This window comes from Solea senegalensis, linkage group LG9 (assembly GCF_019176455.1).
Source record: "Solea senegalensis isolate Sse05_10M linkage group LG9, IFAPA_SoseM_1, whole genome shotgun sequence".
NCBI classification, from domain to species: Eukaryota; Metazoa; Chordata; class Actinopteri; order Pleuronectiformes; family Soleidae; genus Solea; species Solea senegalensis.
Genome location: NC_058029.1, coordinates 9,229,810 through 9,256,845, shown reverse-complemented (window position 1 = coordinate 9,256,845; position 27,036 = coordinate 9,229,810). Strand labels below are relative to the sequence as shown.

Genomic DNA, 27,036 nt, shown 5'->3' with positions numbered 1-27,036 from the left:
TCATTTTCCTTGAGAATTTTTTTCCTGAACAATTTGTTAATTAATTGATCATTTATTCTACAGGAAATTTGATAATCAACTAGATATTAGCGATTTAGTGCAGGACAGCAGCTTCATGCTCTGTCTTGGATCTATGTTACACTGGATTGTCCCTATTAAATAAATAATAATGATAAAAAACTATGAATATGAATAAAAATTCAAACGTTATCTGTTTTCAAATGTTTTTCCCCCCTCTGGTTTATTTTGTATTACAGTAACTGTGATGCATTCAAGGTCTGATCCACAAGTCAGACAAAACAAATGTAAAACAACTCTGTGTGTGTGTACCCTGCACTGCCGTGTTTTACCAGCAGATGGTGCGTCTTCAGTGTTGAACATTGCTCTGATGCTGTCTCTGGTTCATTGGACTCACTTATAACAGCTGTTTGAACCTAGCACTGATACCAGGATCTGCTCCTGCCAGAGTTAAAAAAAAAAGAAGCATTTTTCTGGTGTAATTGACACACACACACACACGCGCATGGTGTCGGTACCATCCCCAAATTCTGATCTCTTCTTTACTTCACCTACACCACCTCAGGATATATCTGCACTAGTGAGCCTTGGCCCTAAAAATGAATAATGCAAAACAGTATTTCTAGTTCACTGCTCCCCTGAGTCTGCTGCCCCTATTATTACACCCTGTTCTGGTCTGTCATCTTCTTATATCCCTCTCTGGATAAGCATACACTTATATGTCATAGTTCTTAGAGTTCTTGTTTTGCCCCCTTGAGTCACATAATGGCACAGAAGTGTACTTTGACCCTCCCAATGTGAAAGTCTCGTTTTATTAGAGTATTATTATGGTTGATGTCAAATGGATGCCAGTCCCTTTGGTACCATAAAGCCCCACGTTTAGGGTGAAAAATTTCCTCACCACGCTCTGGAAATCACTTTAGGCTGAGGTGGTATTATTTATGCATTTGCTTATTTGTTTATTTAACTCTAAATAAAGATTTATTTTGACTTTTTATATGCACCAACTGACTAGTCACTTCCTAAATCTGCAAATTGACAGTATAGGAAGTTTCTTCCTCAAGGAAGCATGTAGACTAGCAGAGCCAGGAATTGAACCCACAACCTTCCAGTTGAAAGACAACTCACCGTACCATAGCTACCATTGGTAACTCTCATTTTTCAATGCTATTTCTTCCACTTAAGTACATTTTATAACAGAAAATGACTTTTGATATGCAAGTACACTCAGTAAATGTCATACTTTAAGACGTTTACTTAAGTCATATGATATAAAAAAAAGTGACTAACTTTTACCAAAATCAAGTTTACTCAAGTATCCCTTTAAGGAACTTTATACAAGACTGTCAATAACACATTAATACACTCAGTAGTGATTCATTCATTAAATACATGGTAACTCTTTAGTAAATGGCTGGTGAACACACACACACACACACACACACACACTGTAACAGTAAAAGGCAGTACGGAGTTCTTTAATGGGTGTGTTCTGTTAACGGAGGAGTGTAAATGTGTGATACAGCTTGGCGCCACTAGGGGGGGAAAAAAAGTTTGCGCCTGTTGACAACTCATATGGTTCCTGTTGAGGAATGTGTTTGTTGTCGGAAGCTGTTCACGCCAACACTTTGACAGTGTAACTTTTTTAGCCAGCAGCGCGACATGTCCGCGTACTCTGTGACACTTGTTTAACGTTTTGTCGTGAGTGAACACGGCGACAATGGACTACATTTATTCTATCACGGGCAGCGGCGCCAGAGTTGTCAGAGACGCCATCTCTCACGGACTGTGGTCCGGGTCGGAACCCCAGGACACGGATAAGCTCCAGCAGCAGCAGCAGCACCACCAGCACCACCACGCAGGACCACAACATGACAGCGTGTTCACGGTTTACAGAGCAGGTCAGTGTGTAACAGTGGACACGTAGGCCACTCGACTGTGTGCAGTTAAACAAAACGTCCGTGCGTGCACGCGGAGCGCGTTACAGAACTCCGTTTAAAAACAATTCACTTCAACGATTTCAAGGTCTTAATATATACATCGCGTGTCCGTCTAATTTTCGGCTAAGTTATTTTTCCAATGTAATGGAGCTTTATATTCCATTTTAGTTTGAACTGACGTTTCCGCAACAGTGCCATTAAAGTAGACTGCCTTCACTGTCAGTTTTGAACTGCCTGTCAAAGTTCAATTTATTGAGGTTATGCAGCCTTTTCAGACGAAAGCTGTTTAAATTGCAACCCGTAAATTAGTACATGGCATTTAACAACTAGGCTTGTGTTTTGATGAACTTGTCGACTTTGAAATTCATGCTGTTGCAAGGTCTCAGCAGCTCAGCGAGTGACTTTTTGTACTAACTAAAACTCTTTGTTATTGTCTGTCATAACTGAAGGTTTGTCGACAACAAGACGAGTCGAGATTTGACAAAACTTGGTACCGATGTGTGTCAGTTAAATGTTTTGGGCCGAAGGCGAATCATGATGCAACACTTAACTGTTGCACACATCTTGAGGGGAGACTTCCTCTGCAGTGTAGTCAGTAATACTGTGTTCCTCTGTGCTTTGTGATTTCCCCTTTTTTTAAAAAATATAATATTTTAACATATCAGAAGGTTCATGTACTTTGCAGCTGGTATGTCTCACTCTGGCTGTCTTTTCACACAAATGTCTGCTGAGGTATTGCAAATATTCCACAGCAGGCAGTGCATGCTGAAACCATCCAGCCAGCCAGTGAACAAGCATGTCCTCAAGGCTTTTCGTGTCACAGAGTATCTCCATGTTAACAAAAATTGGATTTGTTTTTTTCCTATTCCTACTTTCCCTCTCAAACATAATTTATTATTAGGCCCATCGGTGCCATCTCTGACTGAATTAACAGAGAGAAATGTGATGCTCTTGTGTTGAGACTGATATCATCATATGTATAATTGCAGAATGTGCAGTACACTATTAGTTAACATGAATTGCCTGTTCTAAAAACACAGACGTTGCAGTGTGAGGGCATCTCCTCACCCTGCTCTGGTTTATGGACAGGCGGTTTGCAGCTCATGCAGAGTCATCAGGCTCCAAGGCTTGCGGGGCAGGTTAATTGTTCGATCTAATTAGGGCAAAGATTAATCAGATGCATGCTCTGCTGCTCTTGAAATGCCGTGGATGGCAGTGGGGGTCATTAGCGGTTCTTGCACCTTTCTCTCCCAGCAGCAGTGTGGACTGTGGGGGTGGTTTGTATCTGCAGGCTACTGCCCTGTTCAAGGCCTGAAATGAAAGACCTGATTCAGGTAGGGCCCCAAAATTGGAAGGAAAAGTTAAGAAACGAGAAGAATAAAATGGTGCTGGCTCCATTTGTGTTGTGTTTTCGTAAGGACATGCAAAAAGATTATTTTGTCTGTGAAATCTTTTCACCGTCAATATTTCTGGTTCGTAGTGCTCTCTGAAACTAATCAAACAAACTTCCTCTTTTCACTGGCTTGAGCATGTCCAGTTTACCTGAATTGTCACGCAAGTGCACTCGTGCAACCAATGCAAAAAGCACTTTGTGAACTTTACCTGGGGCAATGAGGGATTACAGTCTCCATTTAGAGTGTATACTGTATAACTACTGGTTATCAAATGACTTGAGGGCTTGGTGCCATCATACGTGGTGAAATATTGTCTGATAATTATTTTTAGTACTGAAAAATCTGCCTGTTCTTTTCTCAGTGAATGGGAAGAAGGAGGAAAGTACCTGACCCACAGAAAAATAGATACAGGGCAGTGTTGGCTCTTCCAGTGAAACACCATCAGTTGTGAGTTCCTCAAACAAATCTGTCAAACATTTGCATTTAAACAAAAAAAGCCTGTTAGGGAGCCTTTAGGCTCTGTCGGATTTCACGGTGACACAGCTATAAGCCACCGTAGGGTCACTGAGAATGCGTGTCAAAGTTGTGTTCACAAGTTGTTGTTGTGTTTCTGTCAGGCCCAGGGACAGATTTTAAATAAACCACATGATGTGACATGCCACTTCGCTTTCACATGCAGAGCATGACACGCGTCACAGCGACATGAATTATCCACATTTGTTTTCTGCTTTGACTTGTCTATTGTTACTATCACACAGCAATGTCTGGTATTTTTTTACCTGGCAGAGACAGCTGTGATCTCTGGCAGCTCCACCTGTAGTAAGGTGAAGACAGTAATATAGACTAACAATCATACACATGGTGCTGGGACTTAAAGTATATCTGCTGTAAACAAAGAACTGTGACACCTGCAGCTATTGAAATTACACACTACAGCAAAGTGTGCTCCTCAGAATTGTAATCAGCAATCACAATCATGTGAGTCTTCTGTCATGGGGTACAGCAACATTTCTTTACAGACCAAGTGCTCTGTAGTCTTCAAATGAACTTGTTTTTATCAATGTGTGTGACAATACTAGGAAGGCTGTTTTTAGACTGATGTAGGGTTTGCCTTTTGTTTGAAATTCCATTATAACACAGGTTTTTCTTTTGTTTTGGTGATATGGGTTTCTGTCAGTGCAGTGCTTTGATATTTATAAATATATTGATGAAATTCTATTAATTGCAGATGCTCTAGGATGGTAATTCCCTATTTCTTTTAGATTGTGAACTTAAAAAAACAGAGCAGCATGTCCATTATGGCTGAAACTTTGGTTTGTTTACAAAACATTTTCAACATTTTTTGACTTTTCATGGACCAAACTAATGGATATAGACCAACTCAGACAAATGTGATCATTACATAATTTGTAGGGACACAAATAGGAAGCATTCCAGGTAAATGGGCAGTAATTAATAAGTGGAAAGACTTATTATAGTGCCAGTAATGGAAAAAATGGAAATAAGTAAATTTTTCCTGCTTTTTTGTTCTTTTAATTGTCTTGTGACTCCATCAGATTTGTCTGGGGGTCAATCTTGGGATCATAACACCCTTTTTTGGCAACATAGAACCTAAATTCATCAAATTAATTTTTAAATAAGCCAATAAAACCAAGGAGCTTGTGTTTTTGCCAGTGTTTGCTGGTTTGTTTGTCTATTAGCAGGATTTAAAAAAGCCATTGATCTCAGTTCCATAAAACTTTGTGGGTAACAAGCCAGGGGAAAACCCATTAACATTGTGATGAGGATTCCAGTTTGGAGGCGGAACCATGACCTTTTAACAGAAGTATGGGTGTTTTTCCCCAAAAAAAATCTCTTTAATTTCACACCAAACACTGCATGATACCAACAAAAAAATATCTGGCTCATTCAGAGAACTAGAATGACCTGCATTGTTCTGTTGCTTCAGTTATAAGGGCTTGATTGAATTTAAGGACACTGTTGTGCTTTGGTGGAGGCATGCACTCTACTAAGTGCCATTATAATTAGGTACTGTAATACATTTTGCCATTTTTAAAAACATAAAAGACGAGCGCCACTCTTTTAATAACATCAGATGATTCATCAGAGCCACAGAGGAAGAGCAGCTTTGTCCTCTTGACATTGAACTCTTCTCTGCATTGCTTAAACTCTTTGTGTCCCCAGGGTCTTCATATATTTATCACTGTTCACATTTACCCTATGGCTGACGCCAACTATGCCACAATTATCAACGTGATTCAGAGAGTGCAATCTGCTGGTTCTCTCAGCTCTGTAATTGGTGATTTCAATCACCTTAATTTCCAGGAAGTCCTTGAGCAGTTTGTATTTGCACGCTGCTTGACCCGTGCGCCATCAAGAGGATCTGTTAAGGGAACATTAGTAGCAGGATTCCCAATGGGAGCGCCAGACCACAACACTGTACACCTGCCATGCTCCCACAAAGATGGATTGAGGGTCTGAACTCACGACTGCTTCTTGACTTTTCAAGGATGTTTTTGTCCATGTGAACTGGCATATGTTTCAGGTGGCCACAGAATCGGACACCAAGCTGAAACCACGTCCTTCTTCAAGGACGTTGTCTTCAAAATGATAACAGTCTGTCCCACTAACAGGATGACACATCACCTATTCGGAAAACAAAAAAGGAGGTCAGTTTAGAGGTAAAAATGTTTAAAAATATCACGGTAAAAGGTCCGAACTGCTTTAAATCATAAGCTGAAGAGTGTTAATGTAATTGCAGCTTTGTTTATTTATATTGTGAGCTTTGTCACTGTCAATATCTTGAGTTTTAGGGTTGATTTACTGCTCTTTTCAGGCCCAGACAAATTTAATCTCCAGTACTTATAACCTATGATTCTGTTGACACCAGGTATGGTTTTTGGTGGCACTTTTGTTTGTCTACAAAATGAGGTCATGATCCTCCTTCCTCTTAACGTCTGTTAATGTTTGACAAATGTTTGTTTTGACCTTTGTGTTCTATACGTGTCAGTCAGCTCCTCGACAAATCCATGGCAGGAAAACAGTATTCTTTAATCCTGAGATTGGAGGCTTTATTTTATTATTGCTACGGAGAGAGAAGATTTATTGCGTTTTTTTCTTTTTTTTATTTCTTTCCCCACGTGTGATTGATAGTCATGCAGATGAATGTGAGGAGACACTGTCGTTATTTTTTTTCTCTCTCTTGATCTCAGCAAAGTTGTCTGGCTGAATGGAAAATAAGCCGTCTGTGTTGGCGATCCAGCCTCTGTTTCTGGTATTCCATTACAGACTGTGGTGAGACGAGGGCTGCACTTTGTGGAGGATTTCACATTAATCATGTCACTGATCGCCTTAGTCCTGTAGACAGATTTGTTTTTCAGAGCCTTTACTTCTACAAAAGTAAAACTTCTTTTACAATTAAAGGCCCTGCACTCACAATTGCACTAGTATTACCTGTGAAATGTAAAGGAAAACACAGTCGTGTTTCTTACAGGTGTAAATGTAGGAGTCAAAATATATAGGTGCCTTATGATTTGATTCATTCACGATGGCTACATCAAATTGTAAAATTATAGTCAATGCACCAGGTTCTCGATGCACAAAGCTAGGGTCTGTATCTTTCTTCAGAAACACTTTCTTATTGTATTTGTTGATCTTCTCACCCCGTTAGAATACATTTTTGTTGGATAAGCAAGTGTCTTTAGCTGTTCCTATGTTATGGGTGAGAACTTTAATGAGTGGACTGACTTGATAGGTGGGATGTAGTGATTCCATTTTCTTTCGTGTAGCTTGTTCTTGCAAGCTTATCCAAACCTCGAGACTGATGCTTTAGTCTTTGACAGTTAATAGCAAATTATAATAAATTCAACTGAATGACTTTAATGACAGTTTTCAGCGACAAAGGGAAAGCTAAGCTAATAATAAACAAATATCTACATAAACCATGCCCTACTTATCCCTCAGTGCATTACGACCCTTAATGTATACTCCTGCCTGTGCATTTGGCCTGTAGTTTCCTTAAGACCGTCTTAAAAATTGGTTCCTGGACAGGTCTCTTTGCTTTCGGCTCAATAAAATGATCTGATAATGCAGAGTTTGTGTTTCTCATAGCTGAGCTCATCACTTCTCCTGCTATTGATCAGTGCTGTAACCTGAGTGGTTAGTGTTGCTGCTGGGATGCAGAGGGCCAGGGATCCAGAAGATGATGTCAACCAATGCGCTGATGGTGCTGTAAAGGTGGATGACTACTATGTATAGATGTACATATGGAAACCTTGCTCTATTTTCTGCCATCTGCTCTCTACCGTCAGTATTCTCATGGCGCAATCCACAGGTTGATTTATTAATCCAGCGTTATGACGCAATAATGATGTGTGGACGTTGGTCATTAATGTCTCTTTCTCTCATCATTTTAGCCTCAGCACTGCATTACTGTCATGGTAGGGATGAATTGTTATTGAAGATACTGCAGGAATACATTATGTGTACATATCATCACAATTGATCTAACGCAGAGTTACACATCAGCCGTCATTCATCATGCCCGGTTTTAGTACTTTCACACACACACACAACAATAAACAACAACCTCCACCAAACTTAGAAAGAATATTACTCAAAATGCAATAACCTTATCACCAGAGGCTGGGTGTTTAATCAGTGAGCCTACTGGTGTCAGAGCTCTGGAGCGACCTTCTGTTTTAAGCTGCATGAACTATGAACCCCTGTGTGTTGCAGGTATAGTGTTATTGTGGAGCACAACATGCAGGATGTCGTTTCATCCCACTGGTGCTGGCGTCTGCATTTCAATATTGACTCGTCAACCATCAGCTGCTGTTGGTTCAATATATTGGCCCAACTATTGGATGAATTACTATGAAAGTCTATCATCCGTCCATCAGTCCTTGTTCTTATCTTCATTTGTCCTTTTAGGAATTGCAGGAGCTGTAGTCAGTCTCAGCTGACATTGGGGGAGAGGCACATTAAAACCATTCACACTCTGCATGTCTTCGGACTGCTATCAAACCTGGGGACTTGAAGAAAACCCAGTGGGAACATTCAGACTCTACACAGAAATGCACTTGTTGAACCACAGATTCAACCAAGAGCCTTCTAGCTGTGAGGCTCCCTTGTGCCATCTTGTAAAGTACAGTGATTTCCTGGTATTTCCCCTGGAGAAATCTCTAAAAATATCTTGAAATATCGTGAAATATCGTGAAATATCTATCTAATATTACAACAGACACTCAGTTTACCCACAGGATGCCACACTTATGATTTAGTGCCAACATAAGGTCAAGCTTTCTCTGAATAATGCAGGCAGGCTTGTGACTAGAATTTTTCATCAGCACTCCTTCCTCTGTAAGCCTTCACCAGGTTTGTCACTATGGAAACAGTCATGTTCATGCTGTCAGAATGTTAATTAAAATTATCATCCCTCAGCAGACTGAAGTCCCATCTTTAAAAGTGTTGCAGTGTAAAGGAACTTTAACCGTATTATCAGCAACCCTGCTGGAGTGTGATCAGCCAACACGGGAGAGTGTTAATAAGAGGACAGGGCAGATCCAGAGCCTCCTCTCCTGGTATGGACATGCCCACATGCACACACAAATCTGCAGTTCAGCAAAGTTTCCTATAAAAGCTGAGTGGTATAGTGGCTGGCTGGTCCGCAGAGGCTGGCTGCTGTGTAATATAGAGCTGAGTGGTACTGAGAGTGTTGGCAAAGGGCTGTTCCCTGTCACACTGTGTTCTCTGTGTTTAAGGTGACAGCTCCACTAGACCCATGTACTGTATATTCATTACAATGGAAAGGCTGCAGCCTCTGCAAGCATTATAGTAAAGATATACAGCAATAATGGGCTTATATTTGATGCGGGGTAGTTGGACCCTTTCTCCTTTTATGTTCTTATTCAGTGGTCTTCACATTGAAACTTTAGGTTAAGAAAGTTGATATTTGCTGTTGTTTGGAGACGCCACCTTTTTGTTTTCATCACCTTGTTAAGAGGATCATTTCCTTTAATGACTTCCCTGTAATTATATTTGTGTGTGTGTGTGTTATACTATAACGTGAAAATGACAGATTTTAAATAGTTACGTACGTACATACATACATATGTGTGTAAAATCAGTCCCTGTAAGAAAAAAACCCAGTAAACCTTTGACAGCGTTTAACTAAAATGTCATAATTTACAATATTTACAATAATATTTACTACTTTACATCCCACGTTGCATCCAACGTAAAAATAATATTGAACTTTGGGTAGAAAGTGACAGCCTTAGTATCTACAGTTATATTAAAAATTGAGTTAGGTTTTGTGATATGTTATGGCTCTTTTGGTGGATGTGACAGCAGTTAACAAGATGATCCGTTGGCATCCTCTGTTATTAAGTGCTCAATGTGGATTGTGTCTGTCTATATTTTTGTCTGGAGCCACATAGGCCCTGGCTCCAGCTACAGCCCTCCTGCCCCCACACCACACTGAGTTTGGTCTCCCATCTCTCAATCACACGACATTTATTCTTTCCTCTTGTCATACGACATGTAATTATGGTACACAGTAGATAACTTTCTTTTGCACATGAGAAGGGTTCTCAGCAAACTGACTGCAATAATATTGTTTTGTCTATCAAATGACACAGTGTTAAGATAACAGTCCCAGCAGCTAAACACGGAGTTGTGTGAATTGATTACATTGACAGTGGTTTGTATGTAACAGCCTTTTGTTTAGATTTAAAAGTTACTCACTACAGCTTTATTCCGCCTTCATACCTAACAGAATAAAAAACTGCCATGAAGCATTGGTTCATTGATTTGCAGTATTGCCTACAACGCTACAGTGCAATTTCTAGACCGTAGTCAATAATGCCGATCAATAAGATCGATAAAATAATCAATATTTCGCATTTAAATCACATGGTGTGAATGTGCTCAAATTTAACATAGCAAAACACAAAGGTTTTTTATGTGTTGCAAGTGTATTATACTGCATTTTAGTTAGTTGTTAATATATCCATCCAGCACCGATAACTACTAAGCCTCTATCCTGCCTCTATCACAAACTCTCTAACTCTAACTATAGTCCTGCACAGCACCTGTTTAGTATGTCTGTGGTGCAGAGCTCTTGCTTCCCCTACTGTTAAGGGGTTTTCTAAAAATAACATCTGGTGAGGGCTGTATATAGCCAGCAAACAGGGACAACAAGAGAGCAAAGGGAAACGGGCTACTTGGGTATTCAGTCGGAATGTTAGTCATAGTTAGATAGTTGTTGACTCTCCTATTCCCTGTCTTCTTCGTTTTTGTCGTGGCTGTGTACAAAGCAAAGGGAAACTCCTATATATTTATAGCAGCAGTGATTCATACTCGACAGATTGTGCCGGAACAGTACACAGCCTGGTGTAGAAGTAGGATGCGTTCACATTTGTTCGTAGCTCACTAATTCTGATTGCACAGGTTCAGGGTATTCTTAGCATCTGATGGCTTAAATGTGTAACAGTGCCTTAAAATGGGACTAGGGAACTTGTGTTTGTGACTTGGGAAGTTTTAAAGGCATAGTGATGAAATGATTAAGTCAGGAGAACATTGTTGCTGGGTAACGACAATGTAACATAACATAGTGCAAGTAATGAAGGCAGAGAGAAAATGTAAATATATAATAATATAAATGATCCTGAACTCCATATGACTGAATTATAGTACGTACAGAATGTACAGAAGAATATTAATTTCCATTCTACCGTGTTTGAAAATCTCGCAACTTGTGATCTCATGACTCATCTCATAAACTTTAAACATGATACAGTTTTAACAGGACTGTAATTTACAAAATGGACAAGAAGACCTGTAACTGAGTGATTGAGGAAAAAAAAGTTTTCTCAGAGTTGCATACAAGTTGACTTCACTTAATTGAAGGCTCACAAAATGTTGTGTAGCAGTTAAAAATAAACACATAAAAGCTCAGGAAGAGCCACAGAGGAGGGATCCCTCGTCCAGGACAGACAGACATGCAGTAGGTATAATATGTACAGAAACAAGTTCAGCAGATTACAAACAAAACAGTTGCTGTTCTCATATTCTCTTTCATTTATATTGAATAAAACTTTGTCCCATCATAGCCAAACAGCATCACACACTAATACCTCTGCTGTGCAATTGTATGGAGTGTTGGGGAGACAGAAGACAGTGTCCTGGGCCTTAACTCAGCCGTGTTGCTCAGATAGGCATGACTTCTTGTGACTCTTTACATCCCAGATTGGTGAGAAAGCAGGCTTTGTTCTTCCAGACACACAAAGCAGCTCCTTTTTTGAGTGAGTCATACAGTCGACCCATTGTTGTTGTATTTCAGCCCATTAATGAGCCGAATAAAAATTCTTTATGGGAAATGACAACGGTAAAATTGCTTACGCTGTGGTAACTTCTGTTTTATTTGGTTGAACAACAAATTAGATAACTAGCGACCTCAGGTCACTTCCATTAGAAATTTCTGCACTGTGCTGTTCAGCTGAGATAAGTGAATAGGCTTTATCTAGATTGGCACTGACCACAGACCCATTTCTTCCAGTCTTTACATTGAGTCACCGGCTGCACCTCCTATTGCTCCTGATTCTGCCATTCTGGGTATTGCATCAAGCTGTCTCCAATACAACATCTTGCTGCTATTGTAGAAAAGCAAAGCCCATGCATCTGAACTGCAAACACTTGTCTACATATTGGTGATAAAACCATAAGAAACAAAATTTTAATCACTGCATATTAATAGTTGCAGATTGACCACATGAAACTGCGAGCTGGATCTCAAATGTAGTTTTCTTCTACAGAAGCAGGGCTTATTTAAAGACAAATTATTCTGTTTTCCCATACAGTAGGAAGAAACCATGACCTCTGTTATTGAAGATGCCCTGGTTCTGTGCTCTACTGTGTGTCTGGAATGTGAATAAAACGCTCATTTCTTGTGCCACCAACCATGGCGAGGTTTAATTTTAGACCTAGCACAGACTCCCCTTGTGTGAATCCCCTTGCAGTTGCTAATGCACATCTTTTATTCTCGCTCACTTCCTCTGTCTGTCTTAGTATCTCACTGTCACTCACTCTGTATTGTTTTAAAGTCTGAGGCATATCTTGCATTAACCCTTGCTGTGCTCAGCATTGCGCCATTAGAAAGCTGTGTAGCTGTGTGAAAGCACATCAAACCGCTTCAAAGACAAGGCCTATCTTTGCAGTCCTGTAGTGCACAAAGTAGATTGACACCTCTGCTGTTTGATTACAGAATTAGGTTACATGTAGTCTGTTGCACTTGCATGGCCTGCAGTTCAACAGAGAAAAAGTGGATTATATTTCATAACAGCGAGGCATGGAATCACACTCATGACCTGATGCTTCTAAATAGGAACTAAAACACAATCATCCACAATCCAGTCCACTAATATGTATTCTCCCACTGAAAGCTAAAAGGGATTTGGTACACCACAGTTTTTGCTCAACCTGACTCCTTATCCAAGGTTTTAGAGATGCTATAGCTGTTGATAAAATCTAATATAGTATTTCCACAAGAGTGTCTTCATATTGATTGAAATACATACATGTATATCATGTGTCCAATAATGTCAGGAACAATCATTAGTTCCTGACCTGGGGATATACACCCATGAATGGGGACAAAGTGTAAATCTAAAGGTGGTGATGTGCTGGAGAAGCACTGCCATGCACAACAAAATGTGTTTACCAAGGAATTAAAAGTCCCTAAAATGCTTTAAAAACAAAATTTTTGCTAGTTTATGGTAATATGGTGAGCAAAATCGAACACAATATTTATTCAATATCAGTATCACAACAACTGTACTTAAGATTTCTAGCTTCAGACTGCATTTCAGGAACACAACCCACAGTATCATCTTCACAAGGCTACTGATATTTACACCTGCAGCTCTGGTTTCTATTCCCCCTCATTTTCTGGCAGACAGTCCTGAGCCCCAGAAATAGCAACACTGGTGTATGACTCATGTTTTTGAGCTATCTGGGACGCCTGATGAGAAAGCCAATAATGCAGGGATTCATTAGTTATGTACAATGCCTACTAGAAAAAGATGTGTAAACGGGAGGCATTGGGGTCAATGCATGTCCAACATTAATCTTTAACCCAAACCTTCTCTAGTCAGCTGCGTTCTTTGCTCTCACATCTTCCAGTGCCAACCAGCAAAGGCTCATATGTTTATCAAGCCCATTAGCCCATTCTCCCTGTTTTCAGACTAAAGTCAAAGACCAAAGTCAACCATTTTTCTAGATCTTCTCCATCCCCAGGAGTGTCCTCCCAGTTTCTTTCATCTACCACCCTATATTTTTCTTGTCTTTCATCTCGTTCCTTCAATATTTCGTTTACCTTCTTGTCTTCATCACTACCCTTTTCCCATTCTCTACCAGGTCCAATCATTTCCATGTGCCATCCCCTTCTCTCCATCTCTACTACCTTCTCAAATTTGGACCCTTATTCACTAACTGTTACCTGTACTTATTCTGCTGCAGGCATCTTTTATACCTCGTGGTCCTCACTTTATCTTCCCTATGTCTTTCAGAAAGTAGGAAAACAGTTTTAAACCCTTAAATGAATTCTAAAACATCTGTGTCTACTTTGATTACAGGCATTTCATGCCTCCACTTTCTTCTTCTTCTGCCGTCACATCCTCATGCAATATCCCCTCATTACCCAACCAACACACAGCACTGAACCCTCCCTTCTCCTTCACCCACCCTCTGGTTCAGCCCCCACTTTCCCTCTTCTGCATCTCCAGCTTTAGCCTCCCTGCTTCCCTGTTGAATCCATCCTCCTCTTGCATCTAGCATCCAGAACGGCGGTGCTCTGATGGAGGTCACCATGGTCTCTGTCTGCTGTGAGAGGAAACAGGGGGAGGAAGGCAAGGTGAAGAGCTTTCAGCGGCTGTCATTGCGCCGTTTGGTGGGCTCAGAAAAAAAGGAAGGGACAGTGTGATAGCGAGTGAGAGCGGGAGAATAGAAGCAGAGCGAGGAAGGGGGGGTGAGAGAGAAGAGAGAGAGAGAGAGAGAAAGTGGTCCAATGCTCACAGCTCACATCGCTGGCTGGCTGGCTGGCTTGCTCACTGTTGACGGATGAGCTGTCTACCCACGGAGCTGGGAAACGGCAGCTTGTGACAAGCTGGGGAAAGAGGAACATGAATGTCATGCGTACCTTGCCTCGCTTGCTTTCAGATACCGGCCAGAAGAAGACCCCGGAGAAGAAGGATGGGAGGCGCATGTCGTTTCAGAGACCTAAAGGGACCATCGAATATTCTGTGAGTAACACACAAGCAACTCAGCTGTTTCTGGAATTTATGTTATATGTTTAAGACACATCTCTGCTCTTGTTGCTGCTGCTGCTGCTGCTTCTGTGTGTATGTCTGCTGCTGGTTTCTGTAGCTCTGACAAGCACCAGTAATATTCTTGCTGTAGCTGTTGTGTTTGTGTGTTGTGAAGGCAGTGCATCTGACCATGCTTGATAGCTCATTAGTTAGGGGTGAAGCCCATAACAAGTGTGCCTAATTCTCAACTGTTTACATAAAGATGTATGTGTATATATCCATAGGTGCAAGGTTGCTTATGGAAAGCTTATGGAAACAATGCATGCTCTCCTACAGACTCCCTGTACAGGGACAAAACACCTAGCTCCATTTTGCATGTTGACATTTAGGAAGGAGACTTAAACTGTCGCAGCTCCTTATGTCTCCTCCAGTCGGACCAGAAGAGGACAGAGCGGCACAAGAGCTGGCAGGACATGTATTTGTTTTTCCACTCATTCTACATGCAACACATCGACAAGCATTCCACCACAGAGTCCACTCTGCTTGCGAATGACCTTCCAACTGCGTTGTCATTTCCACTGATTTAGCTGTTGTAGAGGAAGGGGAGTTGAGACACAGAAATAGAGGAAGAGACAGGAATGCTCTGGTTCCCTAATATAAACTGAAAAAGCTGCCTGTCTTAGCTTTGCCTGGTTGTGTTCTTCAAATGACCCTCAAATCCAGCTGCAGTCAGACTGCCGTTCCTTGCCTCTCTCTCCGTGGCAACAGTGAGGAATGCGATTGCTGTGGCTGAGCTCCGAATGTCTGCCTGTCTGCTGGGGAGAGAGAGAGAGCGAGGATATGAACAACAACACATAGTAAGGGGGCTTGAGGCCGGTGAGAATATTTAAGACAGTATTACCCAGCTCCTCCTACACTTTAAGTGTCACATGACCAACAGTGTCCCAGTGATTGAGCCACAGCTTTATCTTAAACTCATCTCCCCGGCTTGTCCCATAGACAGCAATGTTTCCTTGTTTCGCTTTCCAGCAGATAAGTTTATAATCTATTTCCTGTCACCTACAGGAGAAAAGAGGACTTCATCTTTTGCTGCCTTATCAATACTATCTCCCTCCCCATTCTTACTCCTCTACCTTATACACAGGTTTCTGTCTGTCCCTTTCTTTGTATTGAGACATAACATGGAACAGCTACAGCCCATCTGCTTAGACACTGATAACACTAGCCCATTTAGCCAAGTACAGCCATTGGCTGACCTCCATCCAATTTAAAAAGTGTTTGAAGTCTCTTGGAACAACAGAGATAGATGATGAGAAGGAAAGATGCAGACAAAAAGCAGCACAGAGGTGAGCCGTGCAGTGGGTGGGTTGGCTCGCTCTTTTCCATAAACCGCACGAGAGGGCGGCCAGTCAAAGTCAAACCAGAAGGAAGGAAGGAATGAAAGCAAATGCAGGCCCCACACATCTATCTTCAGACATAGCATTATCCCACTGTGTACATAGATTCTCTAGTTGGACTGCCAGTTTGGTTTTTACTGGAGCATTTTCCACATTCCCACATAAGCTTTTAATTGTGTAGTTTTGAGTTACTTAAGTTAAGTGAAATGTGATCCTAAAATATGGTGAGAAGGTTAATCAGAGATTGAACAATGCAAGAGACAAGAGCAGGCATAATATTATAAGACAAGTTGCAGGCAGGTTAAAGTTTAGGCAGATTATTCTGAGGGGTCTCTTTGCTCGTTTGTCCATCCGTTATCCACCACTTATCCTTTGAGCGTTTTGTGACAGTGGGCATGTGCTTTGAGTTGATCATTCTGTTGCTTTGGTAGACTGGTGAAATGTCAAAAGGTATTAACATCCTTGGCATTAGTACTTTCAAGTTTATTGTTAGGTTTAGGCTTTAGAGTGAGCATGTCACTGCAACATGACAGACATGCACTTTTCAGCAGGCAGAAAGACCTTGGAATAACACCGTCTGTGTGCACCTTGACCTCCTAATTTTTCAATGTCATATGCCAATATGGCACCAATTACCTTTTTGCGTGTTCAGTGTGTTCATAACAATGAAACCATAACCAATGGTAAAATCTACACTATGACAGACTGGAGTTGTTCTTTATTATTGAGTCATGTCTGGTGGATCTTTGGTCTGAACCGAGCTAGTAGCTGCCCACACTCCCTCTTATTCTATCGCAGTGCTCTCAGCAGAAATGGCACAGCAAAGTTCTCATGGGTTTTTGTATAGTGACACTAGAGAGCACTTTGTAGTAGGAAGTGCTGTCTGCATTTTTCTTTTTAGGCTGGGTAACAAAGAATGAACATAACATATATTAAACATTGACGTTGAGGAAGATGTGAAATGTCTGAAATTACACCACTAATGGTAATAAAGATATTGCTTTATCAAATTGATTTGATTTGATTGATGCTGAGGACGGATGAATACAGAGGTTAAGAGCCGAAGGGAAGAATGCCTTATTTTCAAAGTCATTTTAAAGTAATTGGTTTAAAATGTATCTTAAACTTTATTGAACCCAATTACATTTAGTCTAGACTAAAGATAATATTCTGTTTTCTTGTTCTTGTGTTTGTTTTGCACCAAAATGCATTAAAATGAAGTCTGATTCCTCTTATCTCAACACCAGAGGGCATGATCTTCTGTTTAAACCAACAAACAGTGAAGCACTGTATATCCTTAATATAATAACCTTCTGGACAGCCATGTGAAATGACTCACTGAATGTAACATTTTGTTTATGTCAAGTTTAGCAAAGGAGCGCAGATCCACTATAATGGCCAGAGAAAACAACACAGCACAATATCACACACAATCAGCTGCTTCATCATCATTAAGTGACAGCTGGAAAATGGAAAATACCAGCTAACTGCGATATCAGCTCTTTATTCCCCAACTCTTCTGAATTGGAGTCAGAAATGTACATAATATAAATATCAATAGTGGTATCGTTTGTCCAGCTGCATATCGATATTTTGGTATTGACCAATGACGGACTTGTAATTTAATACCGGTTCCTAATACCCATCCCTTTGTGATACTGATACAAATTTGTTATGGTGGCCATTACAAAATATTGAGGTTTAATACCCAGCGTCACATAATCAGTGGTTTTGCATACGTTAAAAATGATGTACACTACTGTACATAATCTCTATGTATGATCCAGATGTGAACAAAGTAAAGGTTGACAAGGACAGAGCAATGGTCAGTCTTTGTCACTTGTCTGCTGCATGAATGGAACTCTGCTGGGCTGAGAGGAAGCACAGTAGACATACGAGCAGTTGAATCACAGACCAAGCACCAGGTGCATGTACAGTATGTGTAATGCACACATGGAGAAATGTACACTTCAGTGGCAGGCTTAACTCTGTAACACCCCCTCCCCAATGTTAAGTCACCCTGATTGCATTATTTGCTGCTGAGGAGGAGAAGGGATCCCTCTGTTTCAGTTCTTGATTTGGGCAATGCAGAAATGATCGTTAGGTGTATTTGAATGTGCATGTCAACAGCCCACACAATTCCCTTTCAGTCAAAGCATTCTTATTTAAATTGCTATTGCGTGTGCTTCACCCACATTTGTACGCCTGGAATTTCAACATGTAACTGTATTTAGAAAAAAAAAAAGTAAGTTAGACAAACTGAGAAATTATTCGGCTGTTATCTGCTAAATGTGTGCGAACAAATATGTTTCCTAGGAAAATGCCTTTCTGCATTGTCTTGATACTTGTTAGTGTTAGCAAAGCCTCCATTCTGTTGGTGTTTAGAAAGGCCAGCAGTGACAAGTCTGTCGCTTTATAAACTTGGTCACCAGTGTGTTAGACTTTCCATACCACATCCACTGCAACTGACCTACAAGGCTATGCCTTTCCCCAGTTACACCATTCTGTCACTGTCCTTCATGTTATTTGCATGTTTAATTCATGTAAAATTCTTGCCGACATCCATACCATGTGAAGGAAGGCAAACGTTCATTCAAAAGAGTATCATATTATTTTCGCACAATATACAGAATGTTACATCACACAGCTTGTTTTCAGGTATTTTAAAGTGCATTGTGTCAGTGTTTAAATCTTTGGATGTTTAGAGCTGAGCAGCTGCTCATCTTGAATCAAACTTTAACGTTAGCTATAATTAGCTTACAAACTAGATTGTTTTTGCAGCATTGTTGTCGTACAAGTTAAAACAGCATAGTAGATCCTTTTGACCCCTTCCAAACTCAAACACTATTTTAGGTTTTGCATTTTTAATTTACCTTGCTGGTTAATATCTATTGTAGAGTTATCTTGGTTCCCAATTTTTGTGAGTCCGTGCAAAGGTTATTAAAGCCTGAAGCAGTTAATTCAGACCTGGCCCATGAAGGGATTTATGAGAGCTTTTAAGTGAGACAACATTCATGTTCCCCCTGTAAGGGACAAAATAATATGATTTTTTTCCCCATCATTTATAGCCAGTCTAAATTTAGGCCTGCAAATGATCAGCAAAGATGTAGTTCCACAGAATACACATGCCATTAGTCTAGTAACAACAACGTCACCATGGCAACTGTCATGCTAAAGCTGGGCTTCATTATTCATTGTAAATTGAGAAGCTGCTCTGATAAAGTATTATGGGTGATTAAACTGAACACGGGAGTTTTATTTCCACTTTGATGACGGAGTCAAATCATTATGTGCTTAAGTTTTTTTGTTCACTCTTTTCCACTTTTAATTTGCTCCTCGTTTTTTTAAAATAATTTTCATTAAGGTGGCCAGGTTCTACGTTGATTAGCCAATGACCTGTGAATGGTTATGCATATCTGCATATTAATCTAATGAAAGATTGCATTTTACTGCCTTGACTGACCTTTTGCTGTAGCACTCATAGATTTGTTCTCATGTTCTACTCTTAATGTGCTTACCAAGATGTCGGTGGACTCTTAAATGGAGCTATTAGTCTCCAGCCATCCAGTTGACTGCCCTTGTTGAATCTCTAAACATCCTTTCCTGTTCAACAAGGTGAACATTAGCAAAGTGTCAGTCATTCAGTCAAGATGGCTGCCACAGCCTTCCTTTACCCTTCTCCTTGGAAGGACGGGCCTTAAGATGAAGAAGCTCAATTATTCATCCCCATTTCTGCATGAATAATGGGCATTATTGATCCAGGGAATAAGAAGACAGGGTTCACCTGTCATTAGTGGCTGTGATCCTGATTGCGATTACGATGTCTTTCTCTCCCACCCCTCTGCTGCTGCCAATGTGTCAATAACAGGTCTTTAGCAGTGGGTCACATTTGCATGTCCCCTGTACTTAATCGAGTTGGAGATGGCTCCTTTTACACTATGATCAATTAGGGTTGGTGGAGGTGCCCTGATGCCTCTGTTACATGCTAAGCTTAGTGTGTTGCTAATTATAAGTGAAAAAAATTTAACTTTGGATTCAAATTTATTTAGTGACAGAATTGGCACTCAACCTTTGGCAATGTTAATTTCATTGAACACCAGACAATTCTACCCACATTGATTGGCTGAACTCCTGATACGAGATATCACAGCAGTTATTTGATATGTTATAGATTCAGGTAACCATAACGATGTATGTAGAATAAAAAGAGACATTTGCACAACATAAGTCTAACATGTCACCCAATTGTACAGACTGCTAAAAACAAAACAACAGTGTTCCAGCAACTGTAAATGTCCCATAGATGTGATTGTCCTATAGGTTGGCTTTGTACTTAGCAACATAGGAGCTACATAGCTAAAAATAAATAGGTCGGATTGATCGGATGGTAGCAAATGGCAACTAGGGGGAATTGATGCTCTGTGCTGCCATAGAGCCACCTGGATGAAAGGCTCTGACACTGTAGGACCCCTGCTGATGATTAACTCTTTACCTTCACTAAAATATACAGAGCAGCTTCTTGTGTTATTTATGTATAATGTACAAGGATATGAGGTCACAAATGCTAAAATAAGGTTTTTAAATACTTGAGTGGGTTGAATGATGATCACTTATGACGCACCACAATACCTTCTAATGTGTAATATGGCTTTATTTATTTGCTTTTTATAATGCATGGTAAGTGTACAGTGTGTCACTGTGATGTCAGAGAGACTTTGCCACTGTGGGTCAGTGACGCCTCCTGTTCTCTCTGAGACAAGATAGTATTGCTCAGAAAAATAAATATGCAAATGTTGACAGTTGTGAGGAATATCTTAGATCAAACACATTCTCAAGTCGTCGGTATTGTCGCATTTTTTTAACCACACTCGAGAAGTTCAAGGTTTGAACCTCATTTACTTGATTTGACTCATGTAAATCCTAACAAAAAGATTATCACTTGTGTAGAGACATGCAAAGTAGTATCCTGCTTTTAACTAATTAGAGAAATGACTAGAAGACAAGCCAGAGATTCTTCAGGGGTATTCAAGTTTCTCACAGCATGGTGATAAGAGTTAATTTGTACCTCTGAAACCAGAATATGGTGTTGATAATTGGGGTACTTGCATGTAAATGCAGCAAGAGCAATTGTGGAATTATTTGAAACTTATAAACAATATTTAAACAGCATTAAGACAAACCAATAAGGAAATGAGGTAGTAGCAAAACCAATGACAATAAAACATTTAAATTAGTACGGCAATGCCTCTGTGCTGAAATATATTATAATAACACTATTCACAGGAAGCAACAACAAAAAGTCAGGACAGTTGGCTAAGTTAAGAGATGATTTCATAAAACCATTCACAAATATTGGTTTGTGCTGTGATCCCGCTCTACTTGTTTGTCTGTCAATAAACTCCTGAACTATCCCTTTAAGGGATAACAGAAGCTCATGTTTGATTGAATGATTAAATTTAATTTGAGCTGATGAACAAGTGAGACTCTGATGGTATCAAATAGCATTTTGAAATGTGAAGGTTGCTTTCTAATTTGATTTGCTTCGAGAAGGGTTAACATTTAATCAAGCTGCACTATTGAATCAGCTCAATCAGAAAAACCCTTCAAAGTGATATGTGTGTGGACCAGGTAAAAATACATTAAAAAGTAGTTTATAGCAACATTACTGTACTTTCTGTTGTTGTGAGTTAGATTGTGGTCGTCAAAGGTCACTGTGATTGAATAATAACAACAATAATAATAATAAAGTAACTGATATTATTCAGTTATTTTTTTTATCATGATATGATTCATCTTTAGTTCGAACTTCAGACTTAAATATTGTCCATCTACATCCACTTAAAAGTAGTGTTGCAGTGCTGGAGCCCAAAACTTCAATTGTCAGGACTCATGACTCAACTTTGTTTTGAACGCTGATCACTCTCACACTTGGATGAGAACAATTACTGCACTGGGGACATATTTTGTCAGTGTATTTTGGGCTCACAATTTGGCATACGAATGTGAAGTAGTACTATGTTGACACTGCAAAACCACCCTGTCACGTCGAAATTTTACTTGCCAGTCTTACAGTAGACAATTGTGTTCATTTGTTTTTGATGTCTACCTTATTAATGTGTGCGTCAACTCAAAGTGGAGCTTATTTTGGGAAACTGACTCTGATTCATCCATGATGACTCAGATTCATGTGATGGGGATGCAACTTGGACTTAACTCCAACTCCTCTTGGTGTCTCTGGCTCAAACACTGCTGACTCGACTTGACTCGACAACAACTCCGCTTATTCGACAAGAATATCCTGGAAAGCCAAACAAACTCCACCTATCTTTGCCTTTTCTACAAGATAGAGACATATTTTTATTTTGCTTTCTACTTCACTTTCGACTTGCTCAACATGAAGACTTGGCAAATCAAACCAATGCTTCCAAACCACTTCAGTTTCCTCCACCACAGTCCATAGTGGACAATGCATTCCCTCTGTCTTTTTTGTTCACTGTCACTAAACAGAAAGGCACACATTGCTGAGTCAGGGAGACCAACAGCGTGACTGACTGACCTCAGCTGTGATTAGTTTGTTCCCTGAGAGGGCAGGGCATCCAAACCCAGTGTAACTCACAATCTGGTCTTTGGTCACCACTTAGCAACCTCTCAACCCAGCCTTGCCCAATGCTTTCAAGTCTAGTGTTAATAGACCTATCCCCACTCCATTAAGGAAACGGGAAGACTTATAAGATGTGTAGGAAATAACCCAAAATTGCAACAGTAACTCTGCAATTACTTTGAACACTTAATGATTCACAAAAGCAGCAATCTGTAGAATATGATGTGTACAAGTCAGGACAATATTTAATCTAAAATGGTAATTTTACACACATACTTTAAGAAATATTGCACCCATGAGATTTGAAAATTGCAATAGGCCATATTACAATTTTGATAGAATTTCGTTTAATTGTTCAGCTCTGGTCACTTATAATTAGGCTTTAGAATTGCTTTCTATAATATAACTATTTTTAGTACACTGTCCTCTAGGCATTGGCAGTGTTATTGTTATTCATCTGTAGCAGCTTTGTTTGGCCCCAGCATATTATTTGAATACAGTGGTGTATCTTACCTAGTTCACTTAAGCACAGTCACAAGTCATACAAAATGACTAGAACTATGGACAAACTTAATTCTTAATTTTTGTCGATTTGCAACAGATCCAAATAGAATTCACAGCCTTTAAGTCCCTGGGTTTTCTGTTATTGGGGTTATAGTGAGTGTGAATGTCTTGTGGTCTTGCTTCTTGCTGTGTTTGCCGATACTAGTCTGTGTATGTGATATTTACCTTGACATGTCACACACTAATGTGCCGTTTTGTGAGTCTTGGTTTCCCACCTGTCACCTGTCTGTGACTGTGTCTGTCTGTCTGTCTTTCCTGCAAGGTTGTTCTCCTGGAAACAATCCATCATGATATGAATTTAGAGAGTCACGCACACATGCACACACAGAACGAGAGCAAGAGAGATAGTCCCATGACTGTTGCACAAACACACGGTGCGATTATCCTGTCCTAATTATACACAGCTTGGAGTCATCTCTGCCTGTCTGGTTCTCAGGGGTTCTTGCCGTGAGCTCTTTTTATCACGTTTGCAGCGTCTCTCTTTCCCTCTCTCTCTCTCACACAGACACTTCCTGACACGGCTGTCATCCTTATTCAGAAGGTAGAAACTCCCATTATACTACATGGTTAACTAGTTCAGACACATGGAGCACATCTCTGTTGCATAAACTGTAACTGGTGGAGACAAGCAGCAGCACCTGTGTCACACTGTGATTCAGTGCAGCTGAGCACAGGGAGCACCACCGACAACAGCAGCAAACTGCATTAAAAATAAACCAACATGGTAGTAATGTTTCTTCTGCTTGCTTCTACCTGTGAATTAGAAAAATAATCAATGACAGTTTTCACCCTCAGTTGCTAAAGGCGGATGCAGCCGAGGATTGTCGTTATTGTAATCTAAATATTGTTGGTACAAAAGTACAGTTTTGATAAGCCCAACCCACTTGGCTAGGGTTGGCTAGGCTACACCTGTCACACATGTTCATCCACATAGCACATGCAGTTTGGGCCTTGAGTTCATACAGATTTAACAATAGCAGTTGTCAGTTTGGATGACTGAAATGACAACTGTGCTGCCGCCATATTTTATGTTTAGCTGTTCCTAACTGAGTGCTAATATTAGTTGAGCTGGTAGAAAACTTGACATCTTAATATTTCTACCACTGGCTGTAGAAATAATATGCATGAGATGGTTACTTGATACTGTGAGGATAGACTGAGGCTATTCAGCCAGTGATGTACACGATATACATTTAGACACTAACAACAACTGTGCATTGGCTTCTCGCCTTAGAGGTAGGATTTGGTTACCTCTTGAGGTAGTAAGCTTGTGTGGAATGAAATTGATAAATTTAAGGTCACGGTCACAGCTGAACTTTCTGGAGCCAGGAAGAATATTTTCTCGTTTCCAAAGTAATGTGTGTTCATACTGTTAAATCATTGCAATGGATAACTGTAAAAATGCTGATATCTGTCAGACTGTTGGATGGAGATGATGTTTTGACCAGGAACATGAGCCAAGAACATGGTGACCTTAGAGAAACAGAGGGCTGTCAGCTGTTTTATCACAATAACAGGAAAACATTTGGAAATAATTCCTAATAGCTCGGCAGTATTTATTGCTGCTTTTAAGTGTAAACAGTTTATTCAATCCCCTCTGGTGTTTTTGGTTTGGAAACCATACATTTAAACATAATTTTTAATATAGCCGACTCCACATCAGTTCGATGTATGGAGATGTTGCTAAGCCAAGGTCAGTCTCAGGTCTGGGGAGTGAAAGAGATTTAATAAATGGCCACACGGCATGTGGGAAAATGGTGAGGTTTTGTGTGATTTTCAGTTTTTATTTATTACATGGTTATAATTAAGAGGCGATAGACTTGAAAATAACCGACGTTGCTACATACCTGCTGCTGACATTTGTGTACACACCCTTTACCTGACAGCATACTTTCACAAAAGATCCCAAAAAAAAAGAAAGAAGGACAAATGAAAGAAAGTTCTAATTGTACAGCGCTGTTTCTGTCTCATGCCTTCAACTCTTCCCTTTACAGCTTGATGGAATTTCCCAGAATATGATTCAGGAGTATGATTTCTCTGTCCTCTCTCTTGTCTTATGGTCCAGGTGGAATCACGGGACACGCTGAACAGCATTGCGCTCAAGTTTGACACCACACCCAACGAGCTGGTTCAGCTGAACAAGCTGTTCTCCAGAGCAGTGGTGCCTGGCCAGGTGTGAGCCGTCGTGCACGCCTTCACTGACAGATCACGTCGTCAATGTCCCACAGCATCTTACATCTACAGCAACCCACTCACGGCACAAGTTCATTCTGACACATTTTCATTGGTTTGCTTTCATCCCACAATCACTTGCTAATCTTCTGGTTTCGAAATAGAAAGTTTCTGGAGAGCATCACATGCTGCAATTCAGCATGTTGTAATTTCACTGAGACTTGCTAAATCACTAACCACATCCCTATAATCTGTATTGCCTCTTAATTGCCTGTTAATTACAGTGTCGCTTGTCCCATTAGAAAACAGTTAATTGCAGAAGACCGACTCTGTTTCTAAAAAGGTGTAATAATATACGTGGTCTTTAAACTCTCTCAAAGATGCCTTATTTCCGACAAGATGTCACAAGTTACCCATTTTAAGCCCGCGCAAGACACTGCCAGTTTGGCCTGGCTCCTGCCCTGCTTCATGTTTCTCATTTCATTTTCCACAATAGACCCAAATTCTAAATCTGTTTTGTCAATGAGAGGACATTGATATTTTGTCGCTGTATTTCCCAGCATCAAAATTAAATCCAGACAAATTGAGAGGAGCAGTGTTCACCAAAGCCACTGGCGTCACTCCTCTCGGCTCTCGGCAAACAATGCCGAGTTGGGCTGCGTCCAAACAGTTAGGGCCTAGAGAGCTCATCTTTTTCCAAGTTACACACAACAAAAAACAATCATATTTGCACCTGATGTCCTAAGTACAGTAAATGTACTTGGGTACTTATTTGCTTTCTCTTTTAGAGATACAGTAGATGAGATGATCGATGTCACTCTCATGTCTGTGCGCTGAATATGGAGCTTCAGCCAGTGCATGATCAGCTGTCTTTAGCACTTAGAGTGGAAACAGGAAGAAACAGCTCGAGGCTCTGTAGTCAGACCAATAACAATAACATGTTGATTAACGAGCATTACAGGTGTTGGTGAGCAGAGTGTGTTCATCAACTGTATCACGGCTGCTTCCTATCTAACTAACAGATTTGAGAGTCACATCAATCTGCTCATCAATCTCTTAACAAGAAAACAGATTTGTTTAAATATTACTTAAATATCTTGTAAATCCCCCACTTTGCCACTACATTACACAACAGATGGAAGTGAAATTAACGCAGATGCACACATTCCATCAATACATACCACAGCTAATGAATTGATAGAGGTATTTTCTTTATCTCCTCCTGTATGTGCATGTGTTGTGTGTATGTGTGTGGTGTCTTTGCACTGTGGCAGTGCCTGTGTAAATACAAACTCGGATTGTGTTTGCAGGTTCTGTATGTTCCTGATCCCGAGTACGTGTCCAGTGTCGGAAGCTCCCCTTCCCTCAGTCCCATCAGCCCCCTGTCACCCACCTCCTCAGAAGCTGATTTAGAGAAAGTGACGGTATGTTTACCACAATTCCAATCAACAATCACATTGATTTAAAAAAAAAAAAAAAGAGGATATTCTCCTACTGACGTTTGCCACTTTGCTGTTTCATTTTTGGAAGTTACTCGTCGGTGAGGCGGGTGACCGATAATGATTTATTCTCCAAAAAAAATTTGTTCCTGTGTCTGCTGCTTGCTGGCCATTATTTAGGCTCTACAAACAACTTTGGTCTTTA

General features: G+C 40.3%; 1 protein-coding gene across 4 annotated transcripts in view; it reads left to right on the top strand.

The window, feature by feature from the left end:
- Positions 1-27,036, top strand: part of oxr1a (oxidation resistance 1a) — a 125,846-nt gene that overhangs the window by 68,466 nt on the left and 30,344 nt on the right. For 2 of the 4 annotated variants that reach the window (XM_044033990.1, XM_044033988.1), the window contains exons 4-6: positions 14,570-14,652; positions 25,286-25,393; positions 26,703-26,816. In XM_044033990.1, the coding sequence (XP_043889925.1) occupies positions 14,570-14,652; positions 25,286-25,393; positions 26,703-26,816 (305 nt within the window). Of the gene's footprint in view, positions 1-1,558; positions 1,920-14,569; positions 14,653-25,285; positions 25,394-26,702; positions 26,817-27,036 lie in introns of those variants that run through there. The other 2 variants (XM_044033989.1, XM_044033991.1) reach the window with 2 other exon arrangements.